A 14761-nucleotide genomic window follows, 5' to 3' on the forward strand; every position below is an offset into this window, starting at 1 on the left:
CAAAGTGTCTCCATTTTTCGGGATCTGGGTGAGGACTTATTTTTTGCGTGACAGTCTGATGTTTTTATTGATACTATTTTGGTGTACATACGATCTTTTCATCACCTATATAGCATTTTATTGTAATGTTGCAGCAACCAAAAAACGTAATTCTGGCGTTTTGATTTTTTTTCTCGTTACGCCGTTTACTGATTGGATTAATTCTTTTTATATATTGATAGATCGGGTGATTCTGAACGCAGAGATAACAAATATGTGTATTTTTAATTTTTTTTAATTGTTTTATTTTGAATGGGGCAAATGGGCGATGATTTGACCTTTTTTATATATATATATTTTTTAAAACATTTTTTTAAAACTTTTTCTTGCTTCAATAGGAGATTAGACTGTGATCAACCCTGCTCTATGTAACATAAATGCTCACTTGCTGTGAGCGCCAACCCCTGGGTGGCGCTCATAGTGATCTGGCAATGACAATCACAGAGGTCTCCTGCAGACCCCTGAGTTGTTATGCCAACCCATCGGCAACGCGTGGCCATGTGAAACGGACGTCGATTGGTGTTATTAATGATTACCTTTCTGCACACGCATGTTAAATGCCGCTGTCAGAGATTGACAGCCGCATTGAACATGTTAGCCGCAGGTGGATCACGATTCAACCCGCGGCTGTTGGGGGCACATGACAGCTGATCGGATCAGCTGTCATGTGCCGGAAAAGGGCTACAGCGATGAGCCTACACCAAACAGGGGAAGAGGGCCAATGTTGTATATATCTGTCATGGGACGTTAAGGGTTTAATATGTGACTAGTGAGCCCTAAACAAAATTCCCTATACTGTGTCCTGCCTGACAATGGAGGTTGGCACCCTTCGTTTCTACGGTATGGCGCGCCCACTCATTATTTTTTTTATTATTTTACATTTTTATAGCGCCATTTTTTCCATGGCGCTTTACATGTGAAAAGGGGGCAAATATAGACAAATACAACTAAACATTAGAGAAAAACAAGGCACACAGGTACATAAGGAGGGAGGACCCTGCCTGCCAAGGCTCACAGTCTGCAGGGGATGGGTGAGAATACACTAGGAGAGGGTAGAGCTGGTTGTGCGGCTATTCAGTAGGTTGAGGATCATTGCAGACTGTAGGCTTGTCGGAAGAGGTGAGTCTTCAGGTTCTTTTTGAAGGTTTCTATGGTAGACGAGAGTCTGATGTGTTGTGTTAGAGAGGTCCAGAGTATGGGGGAAGCATGGGAGAAGTCTTGGATGCGGTTGTGGAAAGAAGAGATGAGATGAGAGGGGAGTAGAGAAGGAGATCTTGAGAGGATCGGAGGTTGCGTGAAGGTAAGAACCGGGAGACCATGTCACAGATATATGGAGGAGACAGGTTGTGGATGGCTTTGTATGTCACTGTAAGGATTTTGAACAGAAGTCTTTGGGTGATAGGAAGCCAGTGAAGGGCTTGGCATAGGGGAGAGGCTGGGGAATAGCGGGGAAACAGGTAGATTAGTTGGGCAGCAGAGTGTAGGATGGATTGGAGTGGTGCCAGAGTGCTAGAGGGGAGGCCAGAGAGTAGGAGGTTGCAGTAGTCAAGGCGGGAGATGATAAGGACATGCACTAGTGTTTTTGTGGTGTCGCGGTCAAGGAATGCACGGATCCGGGAGATATTTTTGAGTTTGAGACGGCAGGAGGAGGCAAGGGCTTGGATATGTGGCTTGAAAGAGAGGGCGGAGTCGAGGATCACCCCGAGGCATCGGGCGTATGGGACTGGGGAAAGTGAGCAGCCATTGACATTGATAGATAGGTGGAGGTGTAAAGTGGGATGGGGGAAAGATGATGAATTCTGTTTTGTCCATGTTCAGTTTTAGAAAGCGAGTAGAAAAGAAGGCCGAGATAGCAGACAGACACTGTGGGATTTTGGTAAGTAAGGAGGTGAGGTCAGGTCCGGATAAGTAGATCTGCGTGTCATCGGTGTAGAGATGATACTGCATACCGTGGGATTCTATGAGCTGTCCTAGGCCGAAGGTGTAGATGGAGAAGAGTAGGGGTCCTAGAACAGAGCCTTGAGGAACACAGACGGACAAGGGGTGGATTGAGGAGGTGGTGTGGGGGTGGGAGACACTGAATGTTCGGTCTACCAGATGACGATATCCAGGATAGGGCCAAGTCTTTGATGCCAAGAGATGAGAGGATCTGTAGCAGAAGGGAGTGGTCCACAGTGTCAAAGGCAGAAGACAGGTCCAGGAGAAGGAGGACAGAGTAGTGTCGCTTGCTCTTAGCAGTTAGTAGGTCATTGGTGACTTTAGTTACAGCAGCTCAGTGGTAGGAATTCCCATTTTCATATTCAAGCCTTAGTCAAGCACAACCCATAGTGAGGTAACATGTAGCAGCATTGTTGATTAGTACCCGATGCGTTTCCCCCCCCCCCAAATTCTTAGGGGTTCATCAGGGGATCAGAAGGCCACATCAGGATAAAAGTCTAACTTTCCTTGGTTAAGACTCACTCCTTATTTGTTGTTTTTTACTCATATATATGTATTTGAAACATGAACATGTTTTAGCTTTTCATAATTAAAAGTTATATTTTAGGGGACCATTCATGGTTTTCTATTTTTTTTTTATATCTTCTCACCCAGGCTGTTTACAAGCAACAAGGATAAATCAAACAAAATGTGGCTATCGTGTAAAGGCAATTTTTGCTGTGGGTGTATTTTATGTAAATATATGAAAAAAAACCACAGTTTTTTAGTAATCATACTCCGCATATGATATTAAAACGTTTATTAATTGCAACATCACACATTGTGTTCTCAGCTGAGTGCTGTGTGTGTGTTGCATGCAATATATCGATGCACTACACGAATATAAAAGATCAATATACCAGAACATAATCACGATGTAGTTCCTGACCCCTTGAAAATTAAACATTCTATGTCTGGTTTATCAAGGCATTTTCATTTTTCATGAAATACACCAAGGTGATTGCCCTTGATTGCTAATCACAGGCATAGAAAGGGTTAACCGCCCTATGGAAGATGGTAACTGGACACATCTTCTTAAACATGAAGCTTTTTGGTTCTTAAAATTGGGTACTAGATCTCCAAACGGTCTTAACTATAAAAACGATTTAATGTAGCTTTACTAAATATACCCATTTTTCTATACAAACAGGAAATTGAAATAATAAATACTACTTTCATATATTCATTATTATGTGGCATTATGGATATTTGTACATATTTTCTTGTTTAGTTTTGTAATTTATAAAATCTGTCTGTGTATGTGAATTAACATATATGTATAGAATCTTGTATTCAGTGTGACACATAAGGTCAATAATTAAGGACAATCATGATGTTTTTCCACACGCCCCTTTCTGGAGCATGTTCTATATAATCTTATCCTTTTTATGCACTACTTGTCAAGACTAAAGAGCTTGTACAGCTCCAAACTCATTGACTTAGATTGACTTAGTGTTAATATGTCATTTTAATTTTCTTTTTTTCTTTTTTAATAAGGCCTAATAAAATGTGATGTTTTATATATTTCTGGGTGTTGTTTTGCGTTTTTGTTTTTTTTCCCTCTTTTTTATGATTAGAGAGCTACTAGAAGTGTTTGTAATTGTCACGATGTGACACGAGCTAACGGGGGGGTCAGTCAGCGGACAGCACAACACACAATGGGATGGAAATGGGGAGAGAAAGGCCCTACTGATAGGGAAATGGGGGGGGGAGGGGTCACCACCTGAGCTCAAACCTGAGCCTGTCCCTGCACTCCCCTAACTCCCTAAGTGGGTCCTTCCCCCCACCGCCATCAGGAACCTCATTCTTTGCTGTCATTTAGCAATGCCCTGGCTAGTGCACTGGCCGGCAAGGGGCACTAGCCTGACCACTGCAGATAGTACCACACAGAGGACAGTGACAAACACGAAAGGAACAAGGAATAAACACAACACTTAGCTTCCAGACACCGCTGCCAATGTCCACACCGCAGATGACACAGAAACAGGACTCCAAACACCAGAAGTAGCTGACAGCAGAGAGCTGCAAGTCCACAGCTAGTCTTTATAGAGAAACTATCACCAACAGTCAGCTGATGCATCAGGTGACCATTTAAAGGATAGTTGGAGTGGTGACCACCCACATCAGCTGACCTAACAACTCTGCAGTTAAAGCAGATTGCCAGCGGGGAAAAACTGACATTAACCCTCACTGGTTCTGAAAGGAAAAAAGCTATCGTACATTTAAAACAGAGTAGAACCAGAGCTTCCACAAATCCATAAATGGATTGTGACCTTAATGAGACTCAACTCTGCATCACTGCCCTTCTCCCACACTGACTGCTGGAGATGCTAGCTGAAAGCTTTCAGTTAATCACATTGAGGTCTACTGTGCTACAGCACGTCATTGCTCTACAGTGAGGCGAGCAGACTAGTTGACAATACATGTCACACATTGAGCCTGTTCTCAGTTATTGTGGGTATGTGCTTCTTGTCCCGTTATGTTTCTGTCTGCTTATGATAGGTGAACATTCAAAAGAGGAAGAAGTACATGAACGTAGTGCAATCTCTCTGGCAATGCCCACTTGAACATAAACATTTCTAACTATTTAGGTGTCAAGTACTTTGATCACTAATATCTCTGCAATGGAGAGGCAAAACTAAAAACAAAAAAGTTTTATCCTGCTTGCAGGCACTATTACATTGTGTGTCTTGTTCCACATTTGGGGAAAGGTCCTCTTTAAATAAATAAATAAATAAATAAATAAATACATTTCCATCTATACCACCTATGTACCAACTATTGTACATATATATGAGCACACTGTTAGAATAATAGTATGGGGCACATACAGTATTTCTTAGTGTTACCATATATAATATCAATAAGCTACAAAATACTTTACAATCCAGTGTCAAAAATGTTTTAAACAAATTATATACTTTGTCATTCAGCAGGAATTTAAACCACTGCCCACATTTGTATCAGACAGACTATTTGTTATATAGCATTTGTTTCGAACACATAACTGTAGTATAATGTGGTGTATCACAAAATAAGAAGCAGCAGATTGAGAAGAATGGAGCAAGTACAAAATTTCTGTAACTGAAAAAACGAAGTGATGATTAGAACATATTTTGTTTGCATTAGCAGATTAGATTTTCTTCCTGGAGCTTCTCTGCCCTTATGAATATGCTTTATATTTCACTTACTGTTTGATAATCTACACAATGTCTTAAAGGAATTTTATTGTAATTTTAAATTAAACGGTTTATCATTTATTGAATTCTGGGAATGTACGGTATGTAAAATAGCAAAGCAAGATGTGGCTAGAAAAGGAGATGTGTGTAACCTTTGCCATTTGCTTGCTTCTTCTCCTAAATACCATAAATGCAGTATTGTACAAGTTTGCGATTACTTTTCTTTTTATTAAACTGGCAAAGACTAAGGCTGCTGCTTCTGTTACATTTTCTTTTAGATGACCCATTTAGGTCATTAGGTGCAACTGGAGACGTTTCTGATGTTTCTAGCATAAAAAGTAAAGCACATAAAAATCAAAAAGGAAAACCACAGTCTGAGATCAGAGGTGGAACCGGGACAAGACAGAAGGTGCATCATACCGCAGGTGCCCAGCACAGCAAAATGTCTTCCGGTAAGCAGCCAAAATATCACAAACAATTTCTTCAGGAGAATTTGTAACATTTGCGCTTCGTAAGTAGAGGTACTGCAGGATACCTGCTTTCTTGAGCTCCCTTCCTATGAAATTCATCTTTTATTCATATGCAATTCGTTAAGTGTCCTGGTGGACATATCGGTGCACTTGCCGTTCTCTGCTCCTCTAGTCTTTCTTTGCAGACGCCACCTCCATTTCAAGATTGACATTAGAGAAAGGTGACATTATGCAGCAGAGCTTCTTTCTCCATTGACAATCATGAAGGGAACTAGTGAACTTGTCAAGGACTACTCTTACCATAATTACTATGGGGAGGTTTCCTTCAGCTGCAGCCATTTTTTCACAGAGTGAATATGATCATACGTCTTTGACTACAGTGGTAAGTTTTCTGCATAAGTCCAATTGTGCACACAATCCATATGTACATGCATGTTCACACCAAGTTGGGCAAAAATCTCACATTTAAAGGGAACCTATCACCCCGTTTTTTAAAGATTAGATAAAAATAGTGTGAAATAGGGGCAGAGCTGGGCTTTACATTAGTGCCTTTTTGGTGCCTTTACACCCCCGTTAGGCTGCCGAAATACCTTTGTGAAGTGGCCGTTTTGTCCTGTCACTCAAGTTGGTCAGGTCGGATGGGCGTGGTCACAGAGCTGTTTCTCCCCCAGAATCCTGCTCATCATTACGTTGGTGGCGTAGTGGTGTGCGCATGTCCAAAGAGAAGATCCACTGCCCAGGAGATTCAAAACAGCGCGGTCTTCGCTATTCGCCGTTTACCGGTGGGCGCGGCCATCTTTCCTGTGGCCGCGCGTGCGCAGATGGAGCGCTCTGCTGCCCGGGGCTGACCCCCTGACGAAGAAACATATTCGAAACGCGCGTCGGGCGCACGCAGGTTCTGGACTCGGCCCCCCTGAAGGTAGATCATCTGCGGTAATGATTTGTCCATTTAATTACTAGCCTACATATATACGGAAAGCTTGCATGCGGCAATATCATGACCGCCGAATTACCCACTAGCTATTAACCACTACATGTGGGTATCTACTTATATAGTGAGTCGATAGATTGTAGGGGTATTAACCCACGGATTTCCAGTGTACTTGGACACATATGTATGCGGTGAAACTAACATCATTCCCATCCACCTCGCTGTGCTATAATCACTTTCCTGCACCTAGTCACTTTATATGTAACAAGTGAACATAACCTTTACTTATACCACTGCAACATTCCCATTTTATTTTGTTGCACTCAAATCATTTTATGCACTTTAGTTGTTGGTTTGAAATATGCTGATATAATTTTTTACACTTGGTCATTATATGGATTTTTTATACAATTTTTGTGTATTTTTATTTTTTAGCACTTTTGCTGTTCATGGACAATAATACATGTAAATTTTTATGAGGTTTTGCACTGATTTTCATAAATTAATTTTAATATTTTAGTGGATATTTAGCCTCACTTTGTCTGGTTTGACCAGCTTATTTCACTGTTATACTAATTTTAGTTAGTTCATTTTTTTTTTTTTTTTTTTATATACACAGCGAGTAAAGATAATTTTATCCTTGGTGGGCTGCTACCTTCATTATTTAGGGGTTCTGGGATACCAGATAAAATCTCCTGCATTTCTGTTATTATATCAGTTATATTTTATTCACATGTATAATTTTTATAAAACTTTTTATGTATGAATTGCCAATAGATTTAATAAAGGCTTATTATTGATCCTAATGGTGTGATACTTCCTAGTGATTTCCTATTCTGTGGTGGCTGGGTGGTTCGGTCCTTTCTCTCAGTCTCTTTACTGAAGTTTTTCACAGTGCACCCTAACCCCTTGGGATATATTACGATTTTTTTTCCTATTTGTGGTCTGAATTGTGGTTTTTAGAGGTGCTCGCTGTGTTTCTTAATCATTTATAGTAGACAAACTAACAAAGATAGACTGGTACAGAGGGAAGAGGACCATGCCCTTGCGGGCTTACATCCTACAGTACTGCGAACAATCCCTTTTAGATATATTGTGTTTAATTTACTTAATAAAAGCTCTTTCCTTCACACACATTTTTTTTAACACTATGGAACAAGAAATATATATATTTTGACAAAGTCACTGGTAAAGTACTGGAGGGGAGAAATGTGTCACTATACTTAATGGTGTCAGTGATGTGAAACCCAGAGTATTTTCCTCCAGCACATTAAGTGTTGTGAGGATTTATCTAATAGAGTGGGTGGGAGGATGTCCACCTTATCTCCACCTGCAGAGCCGGCACCGCCGTGTGCTGACAAGACTTGTATGATGTCACAGTCATGTGACATGGGGGAGGAGTCACATGGTCTGGGGCTTAAATAGCTGCGATCCAGAGGCAGTCTTTGTTCAGCAGTGCTGGGAAGAAGATTCTCGAGTGCTTTGTGTCCTTAGGAGGAAAGACTGAACCTGCAAACGTATGGACTGTGTACAGAATTTTTGTTTTCATTGTTGTTTTCCTGTTTTTGCCTAAAGGGCTGTGTTTTACTTTACCCTTCTTATGCTGCCATATAATAAACCAACCAAAGATTTAGACAGTGTTCCTGTTTTCTACCTCCGTGTACCGCCAAGTGAGTTAAACTACCACAATATATATATTGAGAAAGGTCCACATCCTGGACTGAAACGTCGCACATGGGCCAATAAACCACTTTCATTGTTTCTATTGGAGTGCTGCCTTCATTTTTCTGGACAATAGCATGAGGTTTGGTATACCGTATTTTTCGCTTTGTAAGACGCTCCGGATTATAAGACGCACCCCAAATTTTGAGGAGAAAAATAGGAAAAAACTTTTTTTAATAAATTGGGGGGGCTTCTTATAATCCATGTGTCTTATTGCTTACCAGGGGTTGTGGCTGCGGTGGATCAGGGTCCCAGGGTCGTTGCTGGAGGCAGGAGTGGAGCATTGCTGCAGGCTGGGATGATGGGGTCTGCAGGGGGGCTTCGGTGCTGCATGGGGGCTGCTGTGCTGCAGGCTGGGATGAGGGGTGCTGCAGGGGGCTCTGGTGCTGCAGGGGGCTCTGGTGCTGCAGGGGGCTCTGGTGCTGCAGGGAGCTCTGGTGCTGCAGGGGGCTCTGGTGCTGCAGGGCTGTCTCCAGTGCTGCAGGGCTATCTCCAGGGCTGTCTCTGGTGCTGCAGGGGGCTCTGGCAACATTTTGTGAAAGACCAGAGCCCCCAGCAGTTCGTCCATACGTTCCTGTATAGATAAACTTGGCACACACGTGGTCAGATGCAAGTGAATTTAATATAAAGAGAGTACATACAGTATGACGTTTCGGTCATAGATTAGACCTTCATCAATGTACCTCCAGGGTCAGTTCAAGGGATATATCTTGAGTGCAGCGATTGTGGGACGCGGTATCCACCGCTCGTCCTGTGTGTATGGCACACAGGACGAGCGGTGGATACCGCGTCCCACAATCGCTGCACTCAAGATATATCCCTTGAACTGACCCTGGCTTACAGTGGGATTATTCCCCTGTTGACCCAATTAAACCATGAAATACTCTATGAGAGGTACATTGATGAAGGTCTAATCTATGACCGAAACGTCATACTGTATGTACTCTCTTTATATTAAATTCACTTGCATCTGACCACGTGTGTGCCAAGTTTATCTATAACTCTGTACGGTTTGAGCACCTACTTGAGCACCACAAACGTATAGTAGTGCCTATGGTTACTTTCACATACGTTCCTGTATGACTAACTCCGGGAAAATGGCCGCCGGAATCTCGAGAGATGAGATCTCAGTGCTGAAATCTCATCTCCCGAGATTCCGGCGGCCATTTTCCCGGAGTCAGTCATACTGGAACTAACTCCGGGAAAATGGCTGCCGGAATCTCGAGAGATGAGATCTCAGTGCTGAAATCTCATCTCCCGAGATTCCGGCGGCCATTTTCCCGGAGTCAGTCATACTGGAACTAACTCCGGGAAAATGGCTGCCGGAATCTCGAGAGATGAGATCTCAGTGCTGAAATCTCATCTCCCGAGATTCCGGCGGCCATTTTCCCGGAGTTAGTCATACTGGAATGCATGGACGAACTGCCGGGGGGCTCTGGTCTTTCACAAAATGTCGCCAGAGCCCCCCGCAGCACCGGAGCCTCCAGCATCACCCGGGGCAGCAGCGGACAACCCCGGCGGCGGGCGGTAGCAGCGGCGGACACCCCCTCATCCCAGCCTGTAATGGTAAGCGGTATATCCGCTTTGTTAGACGCACCCACATTTCCCCCCCAAATTTGGGGGAAATAAAGTGCGTCTTACAAAGCGTAAACTACGGTATACCTGGAAGGATTTTTTGCACCCTTTGTTTTCTTTTGGTGCTGCTTTTTGTTTTCAATTAAATATATATATATATATATATATATATATATATATATATATATATATATATATATATATATATATATATATATACAGTACAGACCATAGGTTTGGACACACCTTCTCATTTAAAGATTTTTCTGTATTTTCATGACTATGAAAATTGTACATTCACACTGAAGGCATCAAAACTATGAATTAACACATGTGGAATTATATGCTTAACAAAAAAGTGTGAAACAACTGGAATTATGTCTCATATTCTAGGTTCTTCAAAGTAGCCACCTTTTGTTTTGATGACTGCTTTGCACACTCTTGGCATTCTCTTGATGAGCTTCCAGAGGTAGTCACGGGGAAAGGTTTTCACTTCACAGGTGTGCCCTGTCAGGTTTAATAAGTGGGATTTCTTGCCTTATAAATGGGGTTGGGACCATCAGTTGTGTTGTGCAGAAGTCTGGTGGATACACAGCTGATAGTCCTTCTTAATAGACTTTTAGAATTTGTATTATGGCAGGAAAAAAGCAGCTAAGTAAAGAAAAATGAGTGGCCATCATTACTCATGAATGTCAGTCAGTCCAAAAAATTGGGAAAACTTTGAACTTGTGTCCCCAAGTGCAGTGGCAAAAACCATCAAGCGCTACAAAGAAACTGGCTCACATGAGGACCGACACAGGAAAGGAAGACCACGAGTCACCTCTGCTTCTGAGGATAAGTTTATCCGAGTCACCAGCCTCAGAAATCGCAGGTTAACAGTAGCTCAGATTAGAGACCTGGTCAGTGCCACAAAGAGTTCTAGCAGCAGACACATCTCTACAACAACTGTTAAGAGGAGACTTTGTGCAGCAGGCCTTCATGGTAAAATAGCTGCTAGGAAACCACTGCTAAGGACAGGCAACAAGCAGAAGAGACTTGTTTGGGCTAAAGAACACAAGGAATGGACATTAGACCAGTGGAAATCTGTGCTTTGGTCTGATGAGTCCAAATTTGAGATCTTTGGTTCCAACCATCGTGTCTTTGTGCGACGCAGAAAAGGTGAACGGATGGACTCTACATGCCTGGTTCCCACCGTGAAGCATGGAGGAGGATGTGTGATGGTGTGGGGGTGCTTTACTGGTAACACTGTTGGGGATTTATTCAAAAATGAAGGCATACTGAACCAGCATGGCTACCACAGCATCTTGCAGTGACATCAACAGGAAAATGACCCCAAACTGTTATGACCCCAATGGCGAGGGTCTCAGAGGAACGTGGAAGTCTGCAGAATACAAAAATCCAGCTCATAGGGCAGTGGTAACTGGGTTGACCATATATCTACTCCTAACGCCAACACTAGAAGTAGCCGGGGATCATTCCTACGTTGATTCTAGATGACACGCGCCAGCCGGAGAATCTAGCTACCCCTAGTAGAGGAAAACAAAAGACCTTTCTTGCCTCCAGAGAAGGGGACCCCAAAGCTGGATAGAAGCCCCCCACAAATAATGACGGTGAGGTAAGAGGAAATGACAAACACAGAAATGAACCAGGTTTAGCACAGAGAGGCCCGCTTACTGATAGCAGAATAAAGAAAGGTAACTTATATGGTCAACAAAAACCCTATCAAAATCCACACTGGAAATTCAAGAACCCCCGAACCGTCTAACGGTCCGGGGGGAGAACACCAGCCCCCTAGAGCTTCCAGCAAAGGTCAGGATACAGATTTGGAACAAGCTGGACAAAAATACAAAACCAAAACAAATAGCAAAAAGCAAAAGGCAGACTTAGCTGATATAACTGGAACCAGGATCAGTAGACAAGAGCACAGCAGACTAGCTCTGATAACTACGTTGCCAGGCATTGAACTGAAGGTCCAGGGAGCTAATATAGCAACACCCCTAACTAACGACCCAGGTGCGGATAAAAGGGATGACAGAAAAACCAGAGTCAAAAAACTAGTAACCACTAGAGGGAGCAAAAAGCAAATTCACAACAGTACCCCCCCCCCTTAGTGAGGGGTCACCGAACCCTCACCACGACCACCAGGGCGATCAGGATGAGCGGCATGAAAGGCACGAACTAAATCGGCCGCATGAACATCAGAGGCGACCACCCAGGAATTATCCTCCTGACCATAGCCCTTCCACTTGACCAGGTACTGAAGCCTCCGCCTGGAGAGGCGAGAATCCAAGATCTTCTCCACCACGTACTCCAACTCGCCCTCAACCAACACCGGAGCAGGAGGCTCAGCAGAAGGAACTACAGGCACAATGTACCGCCGCAACAAGGACCTATGAAATACATTGTGAATAGCAAACGACACAGGAAGATCCAGACGAAAAGATACAGGATTAAGGATTTCCAATATCTTGTAAGGCCCAATAAAACGAGGTTTAAATTTGGGAGAGGAGACCTTCATAGGAACAAAGCGGGAAGAAAGCCATACCAAATCCCCAACGCGTAGTCGGGGACCCACACCGCGGCGGCGGTTGGCAAAGCGCTGAGCCTTCTCCTGTGACAACTTCAAGTTGTCCACCACATGATTCCAGATCTGCTGCAACCTATCCACCACAGAATCCACCCCAGGACAGTCAGAAGGCTCCACATGACCCGAAGAAAAGCGAGGATGGAAACCAGAGTTGCAGAAAAAAGGCGAAACCAAGGTGGCGGAACTAGCCCGATTATTAAGGGCAAACTCAGCCAACGGCAAGAATGTCACCCAATCGTCCTGATCAGCAGAGACAAAACACCTCAAATAAGCCTCCAAAGTCTGATTGGTTCGCTCCGTCTGTCCATTAGTCTGAGGATGGAAAGCAGACGAAAACGACAAATCAATGCCCATCCTACTACAAAAGGATCGCCAGAACCTGGAAACGAACTGGGATCCTCTGTCTGACACAATATTCTCAGGGATGCCGTGCAAACGAACCACGTTCTGGAAAAACACAGGAACCAGATCGGAAGAGGAAGGCAGCTTAGGCAAAGGAACCAAATGGACCATCTTGGAGAAGCGATCACATATCACCCAGATAACGGACATGCCCTGAGATAGCGGAAGATCAGAAATGAAATCCATGGAGATATGTGTCCAAGGTCTCTTCGGGACAGGCAAGGGCAAGAGCAAACCGCTGGCACGAGAACAGCAAGGCTTAGCTCGAGCACAAGTCCCACAGGACTGCACAAATGACCGCACATCCCTTGACAAGGAAGGCCACCAAAAGGACCTGGCCACCAGATCTCTGGTGCCAAAAATTCCCGGGTGACCTGCCAACACCGAGGAATGAACCTCGGAAATGACTCTGCTGGTCCACTTATCCGGGACAAACAGTCTGTCAGGTGGACAAGACTCAGGCCTATCAGCCTGAAATCTCTGCAACACACGTCGCAGATCCGGAGAAATAGCTGACAAGATAACTCCATCTTTAAGAATACCAACAGGATCAGCGACTCCAGGAGCATCAGGCACAAAGCTCCTAGAAAGAGCATCGGCCTTCACATTCTTTGAACCTGGTAAATACGAGACAACAAAATCAAAGCGGGAGAAAAACAATGACCAGCGGGCCTGTCTCGGATTAAGGCGTTTAGCAGACTCGAGATACATCAGATTTTTGTGATCAGTCAAGACCACCACACGATGCTTAGCACCCTCGAGCCAATGACGCCACTCCTCAAATGCCCATTTCATGGCCAACAACTCCCGATTGCCCACATCATAATTTCGCTCGGCAGGCGAAAACTTCCTAGAGAAAAAGGCACAAGGTTTCATAACAGAGCAACCAGGGCCTCTCTGCGACAAAACGGCCCCTGCCCCAATCTCCGAAGCATCCACCTCAACCTGAAAGGGAAGTGAGACGTCAGGCTGGCACAAAACAGGCGCCGAAGTAAACCGGCGTTTCAACTCCTGGAAAGCCTCCACGGCAGCAGGAGCCCAGTTAGCTACATCGGAGCCCTTCTTGGTCATATCCGTCAAAGGTTTCACAATGCTAGAAAAATTAGCGATAAAACGACGGTAGAAGTTAGCGAAGCCCAAGAACTTCTGAAGACTCTTAACTGACGAGGGCTGAGTCCAATCAAGAATAGCTCGGACCTTGACTGGGTCCATCTCCACAGCAGAAGGGGAAAAAATGAACCCCAAAAAGGGAACCTTCTGTACACCAAAGAGACACTTTGAGCCCTTGACAAACAAAGAATTTTCACGCAAAATTTTAAAGACCAACCTGACCTGCTCCACATGCGAATCCCAATTATCAGAAAAAACCAAAATATCATCCAGATAAACAATCAAAAATTTATCCAGATACTTCCGGAAAATGTCATGCATAAAGGACTGAAAAACTGAAGGCGCATTGGAGAGCCCAAAAGGCATCACCAAGTACTCAAAATGACCTTCGGGCGTATTGAATGCGGTTTTCCATTCATCACCTTGCTTAATGCGCACAAGGTTGTACGCACCACGAAGGTCTATCTTGGTGAACCACTTGGCACCCTTAATCCGGGCAAACAAGTCAGACAACAGCGGTAAAGGATACTGAAATTTGACAGTGATCTTATTTAAAAGCCGATAATCAATACAAGGTCTCAAAGATCCGTCCTTTTTTGCCACAAAAAAGAATCCCGCACCAAGAGGGGAAGAAGACGGACGAATATGTCCTTTCTCCAGAGACTCCTTGATATATGAACGCATAGCGGTATGTTCAGGTACCGACAGATTAAACAGTCTTCCCTTAGGAAATTTACTGCCTGGGATCAAATCTATAGCACAGTCACAG

The 14761-nt window shown here is 43.8% G+C and overlaps 1 protein-coding gene across 1 annotated transcript in view; it reads left to right on the forward strand.

Moving 5' to 3' along the window:
- Window positions 1-14761, forward strand: part of LOC143782308 (NFX1-type zinc finger-containing protein 1-like) — a 495771-nt gene that overhangs the window by 86046 nt on the left and 394964 nt on the right. The window contains exon 5 of the mRNA XM_077269631.1: window positions 5474-5647. Within this exon, the coding sequence (XP_077125746.1) occupies window positions 5474-5647 (174 nt within the window). The remainder of the gene's footprint in view (window positions 1-5473; window positions 5648-14761) is intronic.

Source organism: Ranitomeya variabilis, chromosome 6 (assembly GCF_051348905.1).
Source record: "Ranitomeya variabilis isolate aRanVar5 chromosome 6, aRanVar5.hap1, whole genome shotgun sequence".
NCBI lineage: Eukaryota > Metazoa > Chordata > Amphibia > Anura > Dendrobatidae > Ranitomeya > Ranitomeya variabilis.